This window comes from Hylobates moloch, unplaced genomic scaffold (assembly GCF_009828535.3).
Source record: "Hylobates moloch isolate HMO894 unplaced genomic scaffold, HMol_V3 SCAFFOLD_16, whole genome shotgun sequence".
Classification (NCBI taxonomy): domain Eukaryota; kingdom Metazoa; phylum Chordata; class Mammalia; order Primates; family Hylobatidae; genus Hylobates; species Hylobates moloch.
In genome coordinates this window covers 60,113,801-60,137,558 of record NW_026652291.1, presented here as the reverse complement: position 1 = coordinate 60,137,558, position 23,758 = coordinate 60,113,801, and the positions used below count along the sequence as shown (strand labels likewise).

Below are 23,758 nucleotides of genomic sequence, written 5' to 3'. Positions count from 1 at the left end.
TCACTTGAGGCCAGGAGTTTGAGACCAGCCTGGACCAACATAGAGAGGCTCCATCTCTACAAAACAAACAAACAAAAAACAAGGAAAGAGTTTCATCATGCATAAGGCAGGCTCCTCTTTGGAAAGGTCAGCTGAGGCCTCAGAATAACACTTCCCCTCCCCCAGCACTCCACCTCTGGCACCTCTGGAAAAGGGTGGTTCATATCCAACCTCCTGGCAGGGAACTGTAGACTGAGTCAACAACATTCAAATCTTGAAAAAAATAAGCAAGAGTAGTGGGGGGCATAGGTGAAAAATAGTAGAGAGGAAAGCCAGAAACAGTGAGCCAGGGAACAAGGGGACGGAAGACAGGATCCAGGCTGTATCTACGGAGAGACACAGAAGGGAGATGCTGCTGCTGCTGCTGCTGCTACCACTAGTCCTCAGGGTTGCTGCAAGCCGATGTCTACATGATGAGACACAGAAGTCTGTGAGCCTTCTCAGGCCCCCTTTCTCCCAACTCCCCCCAAAATCTCGCTCTTCCTCCCTCACCCTCCCTAGCTCCCGTGATCCTCAACCCCTACGAATCCAAACCTGCTATCTAGGAGATCGTATATCAGATGGAGCTTGGGATCCTGAGGGAGAAGGGACGAAAGGGGGATCCCGAGCCCTGGCCGCAGTGAGAGAGGCCACTCAGCGAATCCAGGCTGTTCTAGCAGGTGAGTGAGGGAACAGAGGTGTCAGGGAGGGTTGAGGAGCAGAGAGGTCCAGGGGAGGAAGATCAACCCAGAAAAAGAATTCCAAGATATGGGGGAAACTGACCTCTTGTCAAGTCCCTCCAGTGCAAGGACCCCTGCTTCTGAGTCGAGACCCTGCACAGTATTGCCACGCTGTCTGGGGAGACCCAGATATCCCAAACTACCACAGGTGAGTTCATGTCATTGACAATATATGTAATTCTTCAGGGATACCTAGAAATGTCCTCAGCTCACCTACAGATATTCATTCTTATAGGTGCAGCCTCTTGAACCCAGGGTACAAAGGAGAGAGTTGCCTGGGGGCAAAGGTGAGATTGAGTCAACGACACTGAAATCTTGAAAAAAATAAGGGTGGTGGGGGGATATGCAGAGAGATAGTAAAGAGAGGAAAACCAGAAATAAGTACACCAGGGAAGAAGAGGATGGAAGACAGGATCCTGACCAGGTGCACCTCTTAGTCTCAGGGATCCGGAGATCTGCAGCCTGCCATGACCATTCCAAGACCACCACCATCAGAGTTGCTTAGTGTGCTTCTTAACGATGTAGATTCCTGAGCTCCTCTCCCTGCTAAAGTTTAAAAAATCAGAGAGTGGGGGTGAAGGCGCAGAACTCTGTATTCTAGCCAGCTGCCTAGATAACACTAAGACAGACCAAAGAGATTCATTCTTCCCTACTCCTCATACCCAGTTTCCTACTGTTCCAGCGCATCTGCTAATGCAACATTTCACTCCCTGCCAGATTCCTGATGCCCATCTTCGCAGTTATGCCTTGTGGCCAGAGCAGGGTCCCCCACAACTGGTCCAGCCAGATGGGCCTGGGGTCCAAAACACTGATTTTCTCCTGTATGTGCGGGTTGCTCACACTTCCAAGTGCCACCAAGAGGTGAAGTTCAAATCAAATCTCCTTTCCCTGCTGTCTCTCTCAATCTTAAATCTTATGAGGAGGGTTAGGGAGCATAAAAGCAGTTTTTGTTTTGTTTTGTTTTGTTTTTGTTTTGAGACAGAGTCTCACTCTGTTGCCCAGGCTGGAGTACAGCGGCCCGATCACAGCTCACTGCAGCCTTGACCTCCTGGGCTCAGGTGATCCTCCCATCTCAGCTTCCTGAGTAGCTAGGATTACAGGCATGCACCACCATGTCCGGCTAATTTTTTGTATTTTTTTTGTAGAGACAGGGTTTTGTCATGTTGCCCAGGCTGTGTCTCAAACTCTTGGGCTCAAGCAATCTGCCCGCCTTGGCTTCCCAAATGTCAGGATTACAGGCGTGAGCCACCACGCCCAGCCAAAAGCAGTTTTTATTAAGTTGTGCTTATTTGGGATAACTCAGGGAATGCTAGTAACGTTTGGGTAAAGGCTACCCCCACCCACAGCCATCTCTCAATACCACTCCTGCAGAGTTCTGCAGAGTCCCCTCGTCCTCCATTTTCAGAGGAGTTCTTCTACTTATGCTACCCTATTTTTCTCCTTTCCGGCCCTACCCTGTCCTGGCCCATCCACAGCCCTCTGTCATAGCCTATGCTGCCTGCTGCCAGCTGGACTCAGAAGACAGGCCCCTCGCTGGCACCATTGTCTACTGTGCCCAACATCTCACCAGCCCCAGCCTCAGCCACAGTGACATTGTCATGGTGACTGCTGCATGATGAATAGGGAGAAGCAAACAGGTTGCAGGGTAGGGGGCCAGGTTACTCATTTTCCCATTAAGTCAAAGAAGCCACAGAGGATGGAATAGAAGGTGCCTCAAACTCTAGGAAAAGCTGATTGGGCAGAGGGGTTATAGAGTGTTTGGTCAATCCTGCTGCAAATTCGGCCCCCTTACTGGGCTGTCATTTGTCCTTAGGCCACACTACATGAATTGCTCCATGCCTTGGGTTTCTCTGGACAGCTCTTCAAGAAATGGCGAGACTGCCCCTCAGGATTCAGTGGTAAATGAGAGGAATGAGGTTAAGGACTTCCCACAATCAACCAGAGGAAATTCACTATCTCATAACCTCCTTCCAATTTTACTTCACCCTTCCTAAGTTTTTCTCTCCTCATATTGCCTTCTTCCCTTTCTGCAGTTAGAGAGAACTGTTCTACAAGGCAACAAGTGACAAGGCAAGATGAGTGGGGACAACTGCTTCTCACCACCCCAGCTGTTAGCCTTAGCCTGGCCAAACACTTGGGAGTGCTGGGGGCTTCACTTGGTGTTCCCTTGGAAGAAGAGGTGAGAATGAGAACACCTTCGGGTGATGGAAGAAAGGAGTAACCAGGTAACAACCAGCCATCTGCCACCTCCTCCAGGAGGGCCTTTTGTCCTCGCACTGGGAGGCCAGACTACTCCAGGGTTCTTTAATGACTGCTACCTTTGATGGAGCCCAGCGCACTCGACTTGACCCAATCACCCTCGCTGCCTTCAAAGACTCAGGCTGGTACCAGGTCAATGACAGCGCTGCAGAGGAGCTGTTGTGGGGCCGGGGTGAGAAGTAAGGGAGACCTGCAGAGAGGCACTCATGACCCAAGTCAGCTCTGGGGGAAGTGGGAGGCTGGAGGGTTGTCTGTTGCTAATGTATAATTGAAGCTGTGAGGATAGCTGGTGCCGAAGGATGTTTGGGCTTCATTTGTTGAGGGCTCTCTTTCCTTCTTTTCTCATCTGTCAAGCAGGATCTGGCCCAGAATTTGGCTTGGTAACCACATGTGGGACTGGCTCTTCAGACTTCTTCTGTACTGGCAGGTGTGTGTGCTGAGTGGATAGGGGACTGTATGGCTGTCAGTGATTCTAGTGTCACTCTACCATCCATTCCACACAGTGGGCTGGGCTGCCACTACCTGCACCTGGACAAGGGAAGCTGCTCCTCAGACCCCATGCTGGAAGGCTGCCGCATGTACAAGCCCTTAGCCAATGGGGTGAGTAGATAAGAGAGCAGACAATGAAACTGAGTGGGTCTGGAAGGCAGTCAACTTCAAAGGCATCAGAACAAACACTTCTACCTTCTGACCTGCCCTTCAGAGTGAATGCTGGAAGAAGGAAAATGGATTCCCTGCTGGGGTGGAGAATCCCCATGGGGAGATCTACCATCCCCAGAGCCGCTGCTTCTTTGCCAACCTCACTTCACAGCTGCTCCCTGGGGATAAGCCCAGGCATCCTTCTCTTACCCCACACCTCAAGGAAGCAGAGCTCATAGGCCGCTGCTACTTACATCAATGCACAGGGAGGGGAGCTTACAAGGTGCAGGTGGAGGGCTCGCCTTGGGTCCCATGCCTTCCTGGAAAGGTTATACAGGTGGGTACCATAAGAGGAATAGTTGCAGCATACTGGCAAAAAGAAGTCGGGAAATACTTGTATGGTGGTACTGTCCAACCTGTTTTGATGTGCATACAGTTTTCCTAAGTACCCACTGAGTCCATGACTCTGATCTAGAATATACATTTTCCTTAGAAGGAAGACTTGAACAGATAAGGCAAAACCATATCCTGCTACATATTTCCTTGCAGATACCCGGGTACTATGGTCTTCTCTTCTGTCCCCGGGGTCGGCTGTGTCAGACTAATGAAGATATCAATGCTGTTACTTCCCCACCTGTGAGTCTTTCAACCCCAGATCCACTATTCCAGCTCTCTTTAGGATTAGCTGGGCCTCCAGGCCACTCTCTGGGGAAGGAACAGCAAGAAGGGCTAGCTGAGGCAGTACTGCAGGCTTTGGCGAGCAGAGGCGGCACTGGCAGGTAAAAGCTTGAGTATTTATACAATGGGCCAAGGAGAATCCTTAAGTCCTTCACTTTATGACTCTCCTCTGAAGACTTCTTGTTCATCCCACTCTTAAGCCTGCACCTGTTTCCATGAGATATACTCTGCCAGGAACTATACCTCTATTAAAAGATTCAAATGTCCGTTTAGGTGCTATTTCCACAGCCCATCAATTACCACTAGCTTGGTGTTTACTGTGCATATGTGGAAGTCCCCTGGCTGCCAAGGGCCTTCAGTTGCTACGCTGCACAAGGCCCTGACTCTGGCTCTCCAGAAAAAACCCCTGGAAGTGTATCACGGAGGAGCCAACTTTACCACACAACCCAGCAAGTAAGATAATATTCCAAGTACTTTTCTTTCAAATCCATGGAGTCCAGATGTTTGAAATTAAATTTATTAAGCACTCACTCATGTGTATATTGTCCTAGGCAGGGTTGCGTTTCAGAGAAAAAAGATCCCTAACTAATACGATCATCCAGTCCCATCACTACCTGGCTCCCTCCTCCCATACAATAACACATTCCCCCATCTCTAGGACATAGGGATCTTAGTTCCCCCCCTTTTTCTTTTTTGAGACAAGGTCTCGCTCTGTCACCCAGGCTGGAATGCAGTGGGGTGATCTCAGCTGTGGCTTCAACCTCCCTAGGCTCAAGTGATTCCCCCACCTCAGCCTCCCAAATAGCTGGGACTACAGGTGCACACCACCACGCCAGCTAATTTTTGTATTTTTGGTAGAGACAGTTTCACCGTGTCGCCCAGGCTTGTCTCCAACTCCTGAGCTAAAGCAACCCACCGGCCTCTGCCTCCCAAAATGCTGGGAGCCACCACTCCCAGCCCCCTTCCTTTCTTAAGCACTGTTAGGGATTGTGTCTATCTACCTAAAGAACATAGACTTACTCTTCCCTTAAGCCACTTCCCCCGCTGCCAAGTTAGGTCTTCTTCCAGTAATTTAAGATGCTAGAAGACTTAGATCTTGATCTTATTTCTACTTTCAGGTTCGATAGTCCCTCTTAACGATTTCCTGTTTAGCTTAATGCTTGGATGAGGCGGGGCTTCATGAGCTCTATCTTTAAGGGTAAAGCCCCTTAGCCAGACGTGGTGGCGCGGCATGCGCCTGTAGTCCCAGCTACTTGGAAGGTTGAGGCAGGAGAATTGCTTGAGCCTAGGAGGCAGAGGTTACGGTGAACCAAGATCATACTACTGCATTCCAGCCTGGGCAACAGACCAAGACCTTGTCTCCAAAAAAAAAAAAAAAAAGGTAATGCCCCTTTATCTACTAAGCCTAGGCATTATTCCATGCCAAATATTACCTTCTATGTTCCTAGGTTGCTGGTTACTTCAGACCATAATCCCTCCATGACCCACCTAAGGCTGTCCATGGGACTCTGCCTAATGCTGCTAATCCTGGTGGGTGTACTGGGAACCACAGCCTACCAGAAAAGAGCCACTCTTCCTGTGAGACCATCTGCCTCTTACCATTCACCAGAGCTCCACAGCACAAGGGTCCCAGTTAGAGGAATAAGGGAGGTGTGATGTTGCCCAGAACATGACAGGGGGTAAGGAAGAGAATAATTTCTTGTGAGACAACTGGATGGAAAATCTATTGTGTATACTTAAGTTCTCCTTTCTTTGGAATGCCTCTTTCCCCAGATATCAATTTTATATAGCCTGACAATGAAAAAAGGGTGAAGTTTTACGGTTCTAAAGACCCATTCTTTATTTTGGTACAAAAATAAACTGTTCAACCTGTAAATTGTCACTTATTTTCATATTGTTGTAAAGCAAACTTACAGAATAGGAACACCTGCTACCAGTTCCAAGAATATCACATACATATGCCTTAGAAATGGGCCAGGTATGATGGTTCATGCCTGTAATCCCAGCACTTTGGGAGGCCAAGGTGAGAATGGATTGCTTGAGGCCAGCAGTTCAAGACCAGACTAGAAAATGTAGCAAGACCCCCATATCTACAAAATAATTTAAAAATTAGCCAGATATTGTGGTGTGGGCCTGTAGTCCTAGATACTCAGAAGACTGAGGCAGAAAGATTACTTGAGCCTAGAATTTGAGGTTACAGTGATCTCACGTTCACTGATGATCATGCCACTGCACTCCAAACTTGAGTGACAAACCCATGTCTTTTAAAAAAAAAAAAAGTCACTGCAATTTGGATTCAAACAGTGTGAAGGAGGAAGCAACTAATTATCTCTCTCTCCTGATTTTTCATAATTTTATTAAATCATCACTGGGAAAACTAACGGTTTGGGTATCACACAGTTACACTAGAATCTGATAGGAGTTTGGTAAAACCAGCCAATGGAATCCAGGTAAAGTATAAAAACACCACCTTTTATTGTCCTGTCTTATTTCTCGGGAAGGAGGGTTCTACTTTACACATTTCATGAGCCAGCAGTGGACTTGAGTTATAATGTGTAGGTTCCTTGTGGTTATAGCTGCAGAAGAAGCCATCAAATTCTTGAGGATTTGACATCTCTGGAAAGAAGCAAACTAGTAGACTGATGAGCTGGATTGCTTAGATTGATAACATTTACAAATAGGAGTCCAGTTGACATGCTATTAATGTTGAAATAACCATGCCTGTACTGGTCAGTGAGTTCAGTCAGCTGGTCGGAATACCAGTTCCAGAGCTTTAGGCGACACATTTGAATTGAGTTATCATTGTAGAGAGTCATGGCTCCATCAGCTATGGTTATCTTCTTTGGTCTGAATGCCTATCAGTCCTTACCAGCTGTAGCAGCCACTGCTTGGTAAAACTTTGCCACGAAGTCTGGCTCACTGAACTCCAGCTGTCTGACAAATTCATTGCGCTCCTGCTCAGCCCAGCCTCGAAACCACTGATCCCAAAGATGTAGCTGGCACTCAAAGATAGAAGGTGGTCGGTCTGCCCTAGACACACTAAGCTGCTCCAGACTATCCAGCAGTGGCTGTAATTTTTCTGGCACTGCCTTAGCTACCAGGTCCTCTAGGAAACGTTCACGCTGGGGACCTGACCAATTGGCAAACCAGTGAAGAATACACTTCATCTCCTGGGAGGTGATGTAAGACATCAGAGGAGGGGAAGGGTTAGTATTGTGTGGTACTGAGGGTAAGAGGGATGGGAAGGACAGTGGCATTGAAGAGGATGACTCCAGTGGCATCCTGAAACATAAAAGCACTGTTATATGCTCTCCAGGTAGAGCAACGAAAATACAACTTTTATGCAACAAGACATCTTACCACACTCAATTAGCATCTACAGAGAAAATTACTTTTTATGAATTCAAAGACCCCAAATAATAGTCCTTTATTTAGATTATTATCCAACTACCTTAGAGAAATCACCAAAAATAACTTCGTTTCCTATTTGCCTGCCTTTTTCAAATCCATTCTTCCCTACCCACTGTCTCCCTCCATCTTTCTTATAAAGAACCTAAAAATAACTAATATATTTCTTGTTCGTTCTCTTCCTCTTAATTCTATGTGCCAGGGTGGGTAAAGAAAAAAACAATGATTAATGTTGGTCCATCACATCTTCTCCAAAATGAAAAAAGACACATTTTAAAATCTAGTTCGTGCAGCTGGTCAAGGCTGACGCTAATTGTTTTGCAGCTATCAACAGTGGGGGAAGAAAGAAAAAATGTTATTTATGATGAAAGAGCCTTCAATGTGCACATAAGCCTCTGAAATATGCCAAGAACTCCATAACATCCGTTACCTCCTTACATTTCCTGTAAAGCACCAGGAAAAGTTAAAGAGCAGAGTAAGGACCTTGCTCAAAATAAGGTAACGCATGAAAGAACCAGAAGCCCGGGTGTTTGAGACTTTTTTGAAAAAGAGTCCAGTTGGTTTGTTGGCTTAGAGATCTAACAAGTGTTACACTATTTTATGACAATCCATGTCTTTAAACAATTGTCCTTAATATTTAGTATGGGCCAGACGCGGTGGTTCTTGCACTTCCAAAGTAATCTCAGCACTTTGGGAGGCCGAGGCAAGAGGATCGCTTGAACCCAGGTGTTCGAGACCAGCCTGGGCAACATGACAAAACCTCATCTCTACAAGAAATAAAAAAATTAGTTGGGCGTAGAGGTGCCTACCTGTAGTCCTAGCTACTTAGGAGACTGAGGTAGGAGGATCACCTGAGCCCGGGAGGTTGAGACTGCAGTCAGCCCTGATCGCGTCACTGCACTCCAGCCTGGGTCAGAGTGGAGTGACAAAAAAAAAAAAACTTTTTTTTTTTAGTATGGTATCTATTGGTGCCTTGCCGTTAATTTTTTTTTTTTTTTTTTTTTTTTTTTTTTTGAGACGGAGTCTTGCTCTGTCACCCAGGCTGGAGTGCAATGGTGTGATCTCAACTTCTGCTTCCTGGGTTCAAGCGATTCTCCTGCCTCAAGTAGCTGGGACTATAGGCGTACGCCACCACGCCCGGCTAATTTGTTTGTATTTTTAGTAGAGAGGGGTTTCACCATGTTGGCCAGACTGGTCTCCAACTCCTGACCTCAAGTGATCCGCCCGCCTCGGCCTCCCAAAGTGCTGGGATTATAGGCGCAAGCCACTGCGCCCGGCGCCTTACCATTAATTTTGCATCATGAATGCAATGGAAAGATCAGCCAATTTGACTTTAATAGTTTTCAGTCTCTTAAATCTCTAACGTATCTCTTAAATCTCTAAACTATTTGTCTGTGACCTATTTTACTGTTTGTGTTTCTTCTGCATCAAGTTGGAGGATTGGTAGTGACAAAGAAAGAAGCCCCTAAACAATTAATATTAGTTCAAGTACCAAAAAAGTTCAGGGCGCTTGCATTTTTCAGTTCTTGCCCTACAGGAAGCAGTTCCTCCAAGGGAACTTACTCTCTTCTGCGGAGCAAGGAAGAACTTTCCCAGAATCTTGCCACATGGCTTCCAAGGCAAACTCAAACTAAAGTTCAGCGTCATAGATCAGTTCATAGTCTGGGTCCGAAGACACGGCGATGCCTCTTACCCACTTTGGAGGCCACGGAGCTTGTTATTCTGATTCCGCACCAGCCCCCCGCCCCTCCCCAAAAAAAGCCTAAGATGGGTGGGAGTGGCTAGGATTCAGAGGACAGAGGGCAGAAGCTCTTTGCGTTAAGGAGTAGGAGGCTTGCCCTATTAGGGTAATCCGCAAACACCGAGTCTGACCCGGCCCATAGAGGTACTTCTACCCCGCTTACCTCCCCTTTTCTCTCGGAGGGCACCCGAAGATTGTCACGAGTCCTTAGACTCCAACTACCGCAGCAGCTTCCAAATTTCCTGAAAACCCTAAGCTGGGCCAGCCCGAGAGCCCACGCACTTCCGGCCTCGGACCCGCCCCAAACACCCAAGCGCCCCAGCGCCTCATCTCTAGGTCCGGAGATAAACGAACATCTCCGATTATGGTTATACCAGAGTCGAGGGCTTCCGAATATATTCGATTCAAAGCTTCGGCAAGACGAAGAAAACCGAGCCTGAAAGCAGGACGAGAAAAGGGGCGCTGCAGGGCGGATGGAAAGAATTGATTGGTGCCGATGTGGAGACGGAAACATCCGAGGACATCCGGAGGAACCCGGGGAGTTCTGAGTGGTAATCGAGGGGTAGAGTATGGCAGTGGGCGGGGTCATCTCGGTACGTTCGAAGGGCGTTGGCGGAAATTACCGAAGATGCCCGAAGCCGTCGGGACGGACCCGAGTACCTCACGCAAGATGGCGGAGCTGGAGGAGGTGACTCTGGACGGGAAGCCTCTTCAGGCGCTGCGGGTGACCGACCTGAAGGCCGCACTGGAGCAGCGAGGCCTAGCCAAGAGCGGGCAGAAGAGTGCCCTGGTCAAGCGGCTCAAAGGGGTGAGGAGTCGGCGTTGCTGGGGTGTCGGAGGAGAGCGGACCCGGTAGAGACGAGCCTCTGCCGCGGCGCAGGCGCAGTATCCGGGCTCGGCGCGAGCTCGCTCAGGCCGCCAGCGCGAGCCTCTGGATCCGCGCGCACGGTGGTTGATGAGATTCGCGCTGGAATGGAGATCGCGCCGGTTCCCGCCTTAACGGCAGCAGCGCGAGCCCAAATGGGAGGGTGTGCACTACTCTCCAGGAGTGTCTTAAGCTCCTTCCTCCTTCCCCCACCCCCTCCTTGTTTGTATCTGTGGTTTCGGCGCATGCGCTGCAGAAGGAGTTAAATCCCACTACCTACGGCGTTGCTGGCCTGAGGGGGGCGAGTTGGGCTGGGTCGGAGTTAGGGGTATAGTTGCGCGGAGGGGTGGATGGGATTGGTATCGCTATCCGCAGGAATGGGATTGGGGTAGTGTAAAATGTCTGCACGATTAGATGAGGAGGTGAGATGAAGAGAGACCTTTATTTGAAGGGACTTGATGAGAGAGAGGTCTCTAATTTATAGGGCATCTAGTGGCAATTTGGGTGGTTCAGAATTTGGTGAATATTGGTGAGAGAGGCGAGGCAGGTTGATAGATATTGGGGATTTTGAATCGGTTTGAGTAGATTAAGGTGGGATTGTCATGAGGTAGGTGTAGCTCAATTCGAGTGTATAGGTTTGGTTTAAAGAAGGGAAAATGAGGATGTCTTGGTTTTCATTAGAGTTCAATAGGATACGTGGCAGGTAGTGCAGATTAGGTCTGGGTTGGCTCGAGGGTTGAGTTGGCAGACCGTTGCTTATACAGAAGCTGATAGTTTTTTGTGTGTGTGTGTTTGTGTGTGTGTGTGTAGATGGACTAGGTTAGACCACAGTTTACAGGGTCTGTGGTCATTTTTTTCTGTAGCTTCCTCTTTGAAAGTTTTATAAATTTGATAGATCTAGGTGCCACAGTACTGGAAATTATACAAATTGACTCTAGTCCTGGGTGACCCTTTGACCAAGTAATTCCGTCAGGCAAAAACCAGGAGCCCCACGGTTGGTTTGAGTATTTTAAGTAATTTTACTTGCATGATCAGATTTAGAAGGGGCACTTGGCAAAAGTGCAGAAGATAATAGGGATTTTAGTACTGGTTCTATTACTGATATTATGACATAGCCAGGTCACTGATTCTGTGTGCCTGCATTTTATATCTGTACATTTAGTAACAGTAACCATGGCTACCTTTAAGGGTCTTCTGAAGATGAATGAGAACAGTGTTAGTAAAGGGTTTTCAGGTCCCTGAAAAAGGAATACAGTTTAATTGTGTGTATTTAAATCATTGCATTTAATTAAGAGGTTGTGGTAGAGGTTGGGGTTTTTCTTTTTTTTTCCTCATCATTTCTGACTTTTACCCTTCTCTATACCAGGCTCTAATGCTAGAAAATTTACAGAAACACTCAACACCCCATGCTGCATTCCAGCCAAATTCCCAGGTGAGAAAGAAGGTGTATTCAATGGAGTGTGCTCTTTGGATATACAGACACATGGAAGGACGTGGTGTTGTATATTTGATGCTTAATTCCTCATGACTATTTTCCTAAGTTCTCTTGGTCAGAAATGTTCTCAAACCAGGACAGTTGAATTCTAATCAACCCAGTTGTATACAAGGGCCTGGAGTAAAGAACAGAATCAGAGGCGCTATTAGTTTATAATAATTGAAATGGCATGTGCAGAAAGGTGTGGCTTCCATTAATTACGTGTAGTACAGAGATCTGAAGTCATTTATCTGCCATGAATTTAGGAAAGGTAGTTGATGTCTTTGAGTATAGATGTGAAGTAGACCACCAATATGGCAGTGTAGGGAAATAGTTGCTGATTAAGAACTCTTGTTGATGTAGATTTTCCAAGGGTTCAGTCCTGTGTAAGTCACCCACCACTACTAGTGTTAACTACTAACTCAATGCACTTACTCGTAAACATTACTAATACCTCCTTTACTTAGGATAAGAAACAACCTTTGGAGACCTTGGTTTCCTCCATTTCCTTATCTGTAATATGAGAAACAGACTAAACCCATGGGTTTATAACTGCCCTCTTGGGGTTTTGTGGAGCTGCTTTGGAGAGCTTCCCAGGGGAAATACCTTTTTCCCAAGTAAGCAAGGCTCATACTCCTCCCTTAAACTAGATTAGATCTACTTTTATCTGCTTTAACTATTGAGTTTCTGCATAAGATTTTTAAATTATTCCATAGTTAAAATCCAAAAATCATTAGGCTGCACAGTCTCTTAAAGTTTCTTTCAGCTTTTAAAAATCCCCTCATTATAATGTGTCATATACTTAAAGGAAAAATCCAAGTCTTTGTTAAAACAACGGTGTGCAGCCTCAGTACTAGATGAAGTCTCAGGATACTGTGGAAAACAAGAGAGCCCTCCTACTCCCTTGTTATCACCTCATTAAGCTGTAAGTATCATAATCTAGCCAGCTTTCAGAGATTCAATTAAGTAACAAGCATAAGAAACTGCATAGTTAATCAGCTTAATTGTATTCCTTTTACCCATTGCATTTTAGTCTTTGAAGCTTTGCTTTTATTAACACAGGGGTTGTGCAGCAAACATGCCTATTCTGTAATACACATGCAACCCACCCTTCAGCAATGTCCATTGAGTGCCAAGAGACTCATTTCTACTTCAGGTGAAAATAAACATTTACTATGTTTAGGAAACATGACTAATAACATAGAAAGTATTCAGGTTTTTTGCTTTTTCAGTTCTAAATAGGACTTGCTAAGCAAGAAGGTTCTAGGGAGGAGAACTTGTGAAGAGAAAGCTGGAGGTCAGAAGAGCAACTTGGGAATCTGTATTACAGAAAAAAAAAATAGGAAAAGGCATAAGCTCCTGTTACCAAGGATTTCCTTTCACCCAGACAAAATGGAGTTATAACTTTGTCTAAGTGCTGAATGGATATCCCTTTTCTTAGTCTCTTGATTTCATACTTTTAAATACTATACTTGAATTTTGGAGATGTTTGATAACATGTTTCCTGGATATGAGGCCGGGCATTGTGGCTCACGCCTGTAATGCTAGCACTTTGCGAGGCCAAGGTGGGTGGATCACCTGAGGTCAGAAGTTTGAGACCAGCCTGGCCAACATGGCAAAACCCCATCTATACTAAAAATGCAGAAATGAGCTGGGTGTAGTGGCACATGTCTGTAATCCCAGCTACTCAGGAGACTGAGGCAGGAGAATGTCTTGAACCCAGGAGGCGGAGGTTGCAGCAAGCCGAGATCACGCCATTGCTCTCCAGCCTGGGTGACAAAGTGATACTCTGTCTCAAAAAAAAAAAAAAAAAAAATTTCCTGGATAGGTAACGGTTGATCTTTTGGAGGAACTGGCTTTTTTTTTTTTTCTTGAGATGGAGTCTTGCTCTTTAACCCAGGCTGGAGTGCAGTGGCACAATCTCGGCTTACTGCATCCACCACCTCCTGAGTAGCCAGGATGACAAACTCACACCACAATATGCCCAGCTTTTTGTATTTTTAGTAGAGACGGGTTTCGCCATGTTGCTGAGACTGGTCTTGAACTCCTGAGCTCAAGCAGTCTTCCCACTTCAGCCTCCCAAAGTACTGGGATTACAGATGTGAGCCACCATGTTTCAGTCTTGATACTACCAAAAGGAAATTTTAGATTACCCTTTAGATAATCTTCCACGTAATCTAGGAATTTAGCCTAAGAGGTATAATTACAGGAATTTTAATTTAAGGTTATTTGTGGCTGGGCACGGTGGCTCAAGCATGTAATGCCAGCACTTTGGGAGGCTGAGGCAGGTGGATCACTTGAGGTCAGGAGTTTTGAGACCGGTCTGATCAACATAGTGACACCCCGTCTCTACTAAAAATAAAAATTAGCCAAGTGTGGTGGTGCACACCTGTAATCCTAGCTACTCAGGAGGCTGAGGCAGGAGAATCATTTGAAGCCAGAAGGCAGAGGTTGCAGTGAGCCAAGGTCACGCCACTGCACTCCAACCTGGGCAACAGAGTGAAACTCTGTCTCAAAAAATAAAAATAAAAGTAATTTGTATACCAGTATCACTCTTTGGGAACTGAATATTTAAAACAAAAAATTTAAAACAAAAAAATTATCTTCTTTTTGCCCTTTTTTTTTTTTGTGACTCAGGCTATTCTGTTCTTCAATATAGAACTGACTTAAAAAAAAGCCTTCCAACATTTTAGTTATCTTTCGTGGGTCCAACTATAAGGAGTGGACCTTTGCTCCATGGAATGTTGTTCTTTGCATTCTCCTGGTTTGTTTTCCTAGACCCTCTTTTTTCATTTCCTCTACACAGATTGGTGAGGAAATGAGCCAGAACAGTTTCATAAAACAGTATCTGGAAAAGCAGCAGGAGCTACTTAGGCAGCGTCTGGAACGGGAAGCTCGAGAAGCTGCAGAACTTGAAGGTAAGCCCAGATTGTCACTTTTAACAAGGAGTTCGTCATTCTTATCCCTGTCACCAAGTAGATAGGCCTGTGTGACTAGACAATTTCAGAAATAAGTGAGGCTGAGACTGCTACTTACTTGCTTTCATAGCCCATGAAGCCAAGTGATTTACTATTTACTTTTGTCAGGGAAGAGGACACTTAATTTGACTGTCTTGTTAGAAGAGGATTCCTGCCAACAGGAAGAGTTATAAGTAAATTAAGCTACCATTTAGATGAAGTAGAGCTGAATCCCAGGGAGTTTTTTTCTTTGTATACGGTGCTCTTTTTGGTATGTAACTCTGTATCTGTGACTTTGCCTGACCTCCTTCACTCCTCTACATATTCCTACATGCTGAGTCCTTCACTCCCTCCCTGCCCCGACCCGATCTGTACTTTGCAGAAGCTTCAGCTGAGTCGGAGGACGAGATGATCCATCCTGAGGGAGTGGCTTCCCTGCTGCCTCCTGACTTTCAGAGCAGCCTGGAGAGACCAGAGCTGGAGCTCAGCAGACATTCGCCCAGTACGTATCTCCCTCCCCACTGCGCTGTTTTGTCAATCCTGCGTAGTTGGTGGGGGGAGGTAGTTACACCTCCTTTCATGCTAAGCCTCCATGAAAGTCCCAGGGAAATTCTGTGACATTAATATTTGACATCTGTTTCTCATGGAAAGTATACCCTTTTTGAAGTCTGCTTTCACCCATATATTGTGTTACCTTCTCAGTGTTTTACGAAGCAGTGTGATTTTTCTTCTCATCTGTACCTCTTCAACTCTTCTACCTCTGAATTTGGCAACAGTCAACTCTTTTTCATCTCTTCACCAATTGTGTATATTACGTGTTAACACATTCAGTCACCCTCTCGAATTGGGTATCTGCTGTGGTTTAATCAACAGATTTTCATTGTGTACTTGCTGTATACCAGGCACATGGTAGGCACTAGGAATATAGTAAAGAAAGAAACAAGTCTCAGCCCCAAGAAACTTAGTCTAGTGAGGAGATGGACATTAGTTACAGTTGTATTGGCCACTGTGCAAGGCAACGCAGAGTATTATGTGAGCATATTATAATAGGGAGCTCTAACCTAGTATATGGGATTGGTTCAGGCAAGATTAATTAATTTCTTCACATTATAGAAAATATTAAGCACCCATGCTGTGTGCGGTCGCTCACGCCTCTGATCCCAGCACTTTGTGAGGCCGAGGCAGATGGATCACCTGAGGTCAGGAGTGCCAGACCAGCCTAGAAAAACCGTGAAAAAGCCATGGCAAAACCCTGTCCCTACTAAAAATATAAAAATTAGCCAGGTATGGTGGCAGGCACCTGTAATCCCAGTGACTCGGGAGGCTAAGGCAGGAGAATCGCTTGAACCCGGGAGGCAGAGGTTGCAGTGGGCCAAGATTGCACCATTGCACTTCAGCCTGGACAATAGAGTGAGACTGTGTCTCAAAAAATGTATATAATCATAATAAGCACCCAATTTTGCATAATATCTCAAGCAAAAGTCTATAAATATAGCCTTTGTCTTTTGGGAACTACCTGTCTAAGTCAGTATACTTTGAGGAGAGCATGTATAGGTTGAGCATGCCTAATCCAAAGACCCAAAACTTTCTGAGCATTCACATGACACTCAAAGGAAATGCTCATCAGAGCATTTCAGATTTTGGGTTTTCAGATTAGGGATGCTGAATCAGAAAGTATAATGCAAATATTCAAAAATCCAAAATCTAAAACACTTGTGATCCCAAGCATTTTGGAAAAGGGATACTTAATATGTATATAAGACGTGGATTGTTAGTAGATACATTAAACCAATGTGTAACTTAACAAGTATTTTGAATAATTAGTAATGTTGAGGGGGGTGCGGAATCCACCGTAATCAGTGTTTTTAGGATGTATGGAAGTTTCCAGCTCTTCTGATTAATATAGAATTCCTTCATGGACTACGCTTGATTTTAGTTAAAAGGCTGAGCAGCGATAGACTCTTCATGGAAATAGATTTTTTAGGAGATATTTAATGGTGGGAAAGAAATTTTCCAAAAGGCTAGAGAAAATAGCCTTTGAGTCTAGTTTTAAGGTCCTGTTTTACTCAGTCCCTGTTTTTCTTGGTCCTAGTCTTAGACCCAGAAAGACATTTTTAGAAATCTTTTAGTAAGAAAATACTGGCCAATACTTTGGAATTATTGAGTTCCTTAGGGACCTCTTTTCTCCTGAAATATGAGAATAGTAGACCCTCAGCTGATCCACTTTGCTCCCTGCGCCCTTTCCCCCCTGATTTTAAAGCCAAGAGGAAAGAGAAATCTCTTCTAAAATTGTCAGTATTTCTTCTCACATAAAACTAAAAATATATATTTATTGAATTCCTACTGCATACATATCTCTGTGTGAGAGTATGTTGGGAGTTAGCACAGCATAAAGTCTGTTAGGAAGAGAGAACAATTACACATAAATCGAACAACAGAAGATAGTATGTGACAATGATACAGACAAAAGAGTGGAAGAGCTCTGAGGACTACAGTGATTAGAGAAAGCCTCATACGGAGATACAGGATTTGAGCTGAGCCTTAGAAATGGTTTGGCAGAGAGGATGCAAGAAGATATTTTTAGGAAGGAACAAAGGCAGAGAGGTAGGAATGAATATGGTATTTTTAAAGGAGAGGTAGTAGACTAATCTAGCCAGAGTAGAGTATTTCACATTCAAGAATAGTCAGCAAAACAATTTAAAAGGTAGAAGAGGGTGATATACAGAGGGCTTTAAATGCCAGGCCAATAAGTATGAGGGTTTTTTTTTTAGTTCTATAGGTAATGGGGGAACCATTGAAAATTCTTAATAGGACCATGATTTGATAAGGACCTCTCTTTAAAAAGAGAGGCTGTCAGTTCTTAATATAATTTGAAATGAAAAAGAGAAATGATTTCTGAAATAGATTTCAAAAGCAAAGATTTAGAGTAAGGGTAGCCAGTCTTTTCAGTGCTTTATGTCATCAGTAAGACCCTGCCCATGGCTAGTAATTGATGGAGAAACCCAGAGGTTAAAAAAATAAAAAGGTGAAAAATAAATTGGAAAGTGTGAATGTAGTAAATTGTAGAGTACTGCTCATAATTGCTGTAAATGCTCTTCAGTGTCCTTTATGCCATAAATTTTCCTACCTCTGATCTTGGCTTAGATAAGAATCCCATTATAGATGTGGTACAAAATTTAGTTAAGGTCCTGAATGGAGTGGCCGTTTGGAGTTCTATCAGTGCTTAGTTGAATCAGCATTAACCCTAGTGTTTGCCCAGAAATCAGATTCTTCCAGGTGTAGAATCTCAGTCTGCCATATGCCAGTATGCCATTGCAATGGCAGCTTATTTGTTGGCTTTGAATGTTTTGGGGTTCTCTCTTGAATAACAAATTTTGATTAAGTTTCCTACTAACATTTTTCTAAACGCTACTGGCACCTGCGGGAGATTTTGTATTTGTTTTAATATTACTATGTTTAAGAATATGGATTCCTGGCCCCTACCCAAAGAATCTCAAGGAATGGGAGTCCTGGGACTCTACATTTTTTAAAAAGTCCCTGAGTGGTTCAGTTGACCAATTCATTTTATGAATGACTAACTGAAGGAAGAGTTTTTCAGTGTTATAATTTATCAAGATCTTTGGTTTATATTCCAGCATCCTCCTGTTTATGTGCTATTGGCAAAATCCCAAATAGGAAGGAAGAATTGGTTTGTCCAGGTGTGGTGTCTCACACCTGTAATCCTAGCACTTTGGGAGGCTGAGGTGGGAGGATCTCCCAGGAGATTGGCCTCAGCAACATAGTGAGTCCTATCTGTACAAAAAAATAGAAAACATTAGCTGACTGTGATGGCAGATGCCTATGGTCCCAACTACTCGGGAGGCTGAGGTGGGAAGATTGCTTGGGCCCTAGTGGTCAAGGTGGCAGACAACAGAGTGAAACCCTGTCTCAAAGAGATAATTGATTTATAAAATCCTATCTGACTTCCCTCTTACGTCTCCATCACTTTCTTCAGATATTTCTAAGGTGTTGGGACTCATTATCCACCTACCATAGTCATAAATTGTCTGAATTTCCTTCTATATCATGACTGTGTGTACAGAAATTCTTACTGTCCTTAATTTTTTCAAAAAGAGCTCAAACTAACAAAATACATTTTAAAATGGATAATCAGAATATTGATTCTTTAACAAAGGTGATTTTAGCCAGCCTTTGGCTTATAGAGTATGCCCCTCATTCCTTTTTCTCCATATTAAAACCTGGATGCTGAAATTTTAGAGAAATGCTAGGTAACTTACAGGTCTAACATGAGTCAGATTTAGGTTTGGCATTGTTTCCAGGTCTGTATTCTCTTCATTCCTGCTTCTCATTCACACCTAAGGTTACCTTTTAGCCACAGGCTTTTCTTTGATCTCTGGCTACCTTACTTTGGTCCCACAAATCCTGCCCAGGAATTTGTTTTCTAGGATGAAGAACTATTTCCTCTATAACCCTTAAACATTCTGCACTTTAATATATCCTGCATTGTCTAGCAACTGCCTTTTCCTTTCTGTGAAGACTTCTGGCTTTGGACTCTTGGAAATCTAGTATTTACCCTAACTTGTTTTTCGAATCCTGAAATGTATTTATTAGCCTGTTATCAGTATCAGCTCCACCCTTAGCTAAAGCGCTCACTGTCTACACATGTTACTAACATCTGGCCTAAGACATTCAGTGTGGCCATGTTCTTATAATAGAAGGTATCACCTTTTTCAGAAGTTTGTCTGCATCACATTAGCTCTTTCCAAGGAATTAGAGATTCCTCATCTCTTTATATTTTGCATTGCTGACTAATTTCTTGTTTCATGTCTGAGGCCCCTCCAGTTTCTGCTTTTATTGCAAAACAGTGATGACCAGAACTTTCTGAACAGCCCTGCTCATTTCTCCAGATCTCTTTGATGACTTACTATGAGTTCTTCCAGAGGAGTAATCATCCAGAAATCCTATCACTGCAGTTTTACAGTATCAAAAATAACATTATAATTCAATAAATAGCATATAATTCACAGTAGGTAGGTAAAGAAGCTGTTTTGCTTGTACATACTAATTTTAAAATTGCAACTCAGTTATTTGACTTTCTTGTTTTTTTGTTGTTGTTGTTGTTGTTTTTGAGATGGAGTCTTGCTCTGTCGCCCAGGCTGGAGTGCAGTGGTGCGATCTCTGCTCACTGCAAGCTCTGCCTTCCGGGTTCACACCATTCTTCTGCCTCAGCCTCCCGAGTAGCTGGGACTACAGGCGCCTGCCACCATGCCCGGCTAATTTTTTTTTTTTTTCTTTTTTGTATTTTTAGTAGGGACGGGGTTTCACCATGGTCTCGATCTCCTGACCTCGTGATCTGCCCGCCTCGGCCTCCCAAAGTGCTGGGATTACTGGCGTGAGCCACTGCACCCAGCCTTGACTTTAACACATTTATCTCTGACCAACCTTGTACATGCCTTTTTTTTTTTTTTTGGTGTGTGTGAGATAAATCAGCTTCTTTCACTGATACTTGCAAAGGAACTTTGCCTAACATTTATGAAAACTTTTTATTTTGGTTTTACTTATTTTATAACTTAGGCTATTTCAGATCACTGAATTATGAAATGATTATTTCATTTCACTGCACTACTGTCTTACAGATATATTCAAATGTTTGCTAAAGAGTCTGGCCTATTCCTATATATTCTAACCATATATCCTGTATGAACAACCATAACACAAATCTTTCTTCACTTACCCAGATATGAAATGGTATATACTCAGAGGTCCTTTTAATCAAATGATCATGAAGTAAAGTTTTACAAAATATATGTAGTCTTCTAATTGATTTCATTAGTTTCATTTTGGGTTTTTTTTTCTTTTTTTTTTTTGAGATGGCGTCTCGCTCTGTCACCCAGGCTGGAGTGCAATAGCGCCATCTCGGCTCACTACACCCTCTGCCTCCGAGGTTCAAGCGATTCTTCTGCCTCAGCCCCCTGAGTAGCTGGGACTACAGGCGTGCGCCACCACGCCCAGCTAAAATTTTTTTTTGTATTTTTAGTAGAGATGAGGTTTTACCTTATTGGGCAGGCTAGTCTCGAACTCCTGATCTCGTGATCTGCCCGCCTCAGCCTCTCAAAGTGCTGGGATTACAGTGTGAGCCACCGCGCCCAGCCTCATTTTGATTTTTTAATTATTATTACAGAAGCATTCGCCTAGTTCATTTTAGATTGTAAGGATATAGAAATAAGAGAGAAGGCCGGGCACTGTGGCTTACACCCGGGAGGCGGAGGTTGCAGTGAGCCTAGGTCATGCCATTGCACTCCATCCTGGGCAACAAGAGCAAAACTCTTAAACCTGTAATCCCAGCACTTTGGGAGGCCAAGCGGGGGGAGGGGGCGGGGATCACGAGGTCAGGAGTTCGAGACCAGCCTGGCCAACATGGCAAAACCCCATCTGTACTAAAAATACAAAAGTTAGCCAGGCGTGGTGGCGGGCGCCCGTAATCCCAGTTACTCAGGATGCTGAGGCAGGAGAATTGCTTGAACCCAGGAGGTGGAGGTTGCAGTGAACCGAAATCATGCCATTGCACTCCAGCCTGGGTGACGAGCAAGACTCCGTCTCAGAAAAAAAAAAAAAGAAATAAGAGAGAAGATCTTGGGTTAGAGCTGCATACCATCTGCTTTATTTGCACTATTACAATACAACATGGTTTTGTAGATCATTTAAACCTTTTGTACTGTATTAACATTGAGTCCAATCTAGCTGATTAAGTATCTGGAATATAATTATCTTCCTGCTATTTTCTAAACTGGTTCTCATTGATGTTAGTATTGCTACTCTACATAGTTGATCTTTTTTTTTTTTTTTTGAGACGGAGTCTCGCTCTGTCGCCCAGGCTGGAGTGCAGTGGTGCAATTTTGACTCACTGCAAGCTCCACCTCCCAGGTTCACGCTGTTCTCCTGCCTCAGCCTCCCGAGTAGCTGGGACTACAGGTGCCTGCCGCCACGCCTGGCTAATTTTTTGTATTTTTAGTAGAGACGGGGTTTCACCATGTTAGCCAGGATGGTCTTGATCTCCTGACCTCGTGATCCCCCTGCCTTGACCTCTCAAAGTGCTGGGATTACAGGCGTGAGCCACCGTGCCTGGCCGCCTAGTTGATCTTAATTCTGGTAGGAGATTTAGAAATCATCTAATACAGCCCCTCCTTTTTCTCAATTGTGACATTTGAGACTCGGGCACAGTGGTTTAGACCTTAATCTCAGCACTTTGGGAAGACCGGGGTGGGAGGATTACTTGAGCCCTGGAGGCTGAGGCTGCAGTGAGCCATGATCATGCCACTGCACTCCAGCCTGGGTGACAGAGTAAAACGCTGTATAAAAAGAAAGATATTGAGACCCAAATTACTTAAGTGATTTACCCACTTACCTTCCTTCATGGAATTTGAGTGAAACTTTCTTTCAGTTTTACATAGATTTATTATTCAGGATAACCTAGATTGGTGGTTTCCAAGCTTTCTTTTAATAGAACTTTTTTTTTCTTAAAAACAAAAAAAAAACAACCTTACCTAGTCCAGGTGCGGTGGCTCACGCCTGTAATTCCAGAACTTTAGGAGGCCAACGCGGGTGGATTGCTTGAGCCCAGGAGTTCGAACCAGCCTAGGCAACATGATGAAACCCCGTCTCTGTAAAAAATACCAAAATTAGCAAGGTATGGTGGCGTGCGCCTGCAGTCCCAGCTGTCCAGTAGGCGGAAGCAGGACAATCGCTTGAACCCAGGACGTGGAGGTTGTCTTGAGCCTAGATCATGCCATTGCACTGCATCCTGGGCAACAAGAGCAAAACTCTGTCTCAAAAAAAAAAAAAAAAAAGAAAAAAAGAAAAACCTGAGCTCATGCCTGTAATCCCAGCACTTTGGGAGGCCAAGGCGGGCAGATACTTGAGGTCAGGAGTTTGAGAGCAGCCTGTCCAACAGGGTGAAACCCCATATCTACTAAAAATACGAAAATTAGCTAAGCATGGTGGTAGGCACCTGTAATCCCAGCTATTCAGGAGGCTGGGGCATGAGACTGGTTTGAAGCCAGGGGGCAGAGGTCGCAGTAAGGCAAGATTGCACCACTGCATCCAGCCTGGGTGACAGAGTGAGACTCCATCTCAGAAAAAAAAAAAAATCTCGAGTTCTAATACATAAAACCTAATAGACAGGACCCGATTCTGAAACCCCATCCAGTTGGCTTGAAGTAATTTCAGGAACTTTAGGGCGCTGAAAAACATTCCTCTAAGTATTTATTTCTTGAGTCTGTTATTGTGCAAATTCATATATTTAATCGTAATATTTTGGTTGAAATTAGAAAGTAGTAATAGGCAATCCAAAAAAATGGATACAGAACATAATGAAGGCTTAAACTTTATTCAGAGTAAGAACACTTTGTAGAAATAAGTACACTTTGTATTTGTACATCCTGCTAGACAGTTTGAAGCCCCTGGAAATTATTTTACATTTATTTGAGTTATTTATAATATGTGAATTGGCTTTGAGGCGTTGAAAATATTCTAGACGTGCACACCAAGAATTACCAATAAGACCCTTACCTTAGGGCTTTTTGTAGTCTTTTCTTTAGTGTAGAAGTCAAAGAAACCGATACAGATATGTCTTGATAGGCTCATATGCTATAATTGGTTGGATATTAGAAAGCCTGATTTTTAAAAAGCCATGAATGAGTCTTCACTTCATGAATCTGACTTGATTCTTTTTCATTCAATAGGAAAAAGCTCCTCAGTTTCTGAAGAGAAAGGTGACTCTGATGATGAGAAACCAAGGAAAGGAGAAAGACGATCATCTAGGGTCAGACAGGTAACTCAGATACCTCCTAAAGATCACCTCTTTAGTAATGCTTTGGATATCTTCTCTTCTTCAGACTTTTTTCGAGTTCGTATGTCTCTACATTTAGGGGTTTTGTTTTTCTTTTTTGGGACAGAGTCTGGCTCTCTCGCCTAGGCTGC

The 23,758-nt window shown here is 44.2% G+C and overlaps 3 protein-coding genes across 10 annotated transcripts in view; 2 read left to right on the top strand and 1 right to left on the bottom strand.

The window, feature by feature from the left end:
- Positions 1 to 286: 286 nt before the first annotated feature.
- CIROP (ciliated left-right organizer metallopeptidase) lies at positions 287 to 6,210 on the top strand. The gene is made up of 14 exons (XM_058429377.1): positions 287 to 698; positions 813 to 906; positions 994 to 1,045; positions 1,476 to 1,619; positions 2,234 to 2,359; positions 2,572 to 2,656; positions 2,792 to 2,937; positions 3,015 to 3,189; positions 3,375 to 3,444; positions 3,521 to 3,617; positions 3,721 to 3,993; positions 4,206 to 4,435; positions 4,608 to 4,787; positions 5,783 to 6,210. The coding sequence occupies exons 1-14, from the start codon at positions 389 to 391 to the stop codon at positions 5,988 to 5,990; spliced, it is 2,190 nt and encodes a 729-aa protein (XP_058285360.1). The 5' UTR covers positions 287 to 388; the 3' UTR covers positions 5,991 to 6,210.
- Positions 6,211 to 6,785: 575 nt separating this feature from the next.
- CUNH14orf119 (chromosome unknown C14orf119 homolog) lies at positions 6,786 to 10,219 on the bottom strand. Of its 2 annotated transcripts, none has more exons than XM_058429378.1 (2): positions 10,107 to 10,219; positions 6,786 to 7,616 (listed from the first exon to the last, which is right to left on the bottom strand). In XM_058429378.1, exon 2 carries the CDS (start codon positions 7,613 to 7,615, stop codon positions 7,193 to 7,195), a length of 423 nt encoding a protein of 140 aa, XP_058285361.1. In that variant the 5' UTR covers position 7,616; positions 10,107 to 10,219; the 3' UTR covers positions 6,786 to 7,192. The 2 variants fall into 2 exon arrangements, with proteins under 2 accessions (XP_058285361.1, XP_032035858.1); XM_032179967.2 differs by lacking the exon at positions 10,107 to 10,219 and adding an exon at positions 9,647 to 9,776.
- The window catches only part of ACIN1 (apoptotic chromatin condensation inducer 1), a 37,441-nt gene continuing 23,586 nt past the window's right edge, over positions 9,904 to 23,758 (top strand). For 2 of the 7 annotated variants that reach the window (XM_032179957.2, XM_032179954.2), the window contains exons 1-5: positions 9,980 to 10,291; positions 11,715 to 11,780; positions 14,629 to 14,740; positions 15,162 to 15,281; positions 23,521 to 23,609. In XM_032179957.2, the coding sequence (XP_032035848.1) occupies positions 9,980 to 10,291; positions 11,715 to 11,780; positions 14,629 to 14,740; positions 15,162 to 15,281; positions 23,521 to 23,609 (699 nt within the window). Of the gene's footprint in view, positions 10,292 to 10,453; positions 10,677 to 10,710; positions 10,771 to 11,714; positions 11,781 to 14,628; positions 14,741 to 15,161; positions 15,282 to 23,520; positions 23,610 to 23,758 lie in introns of those variants that run through there. The other 5 variants (XM_032179956.2, XM_032179955.2, XM_058429376.1 and 2 more) reach the window with 5 other exon arrangements.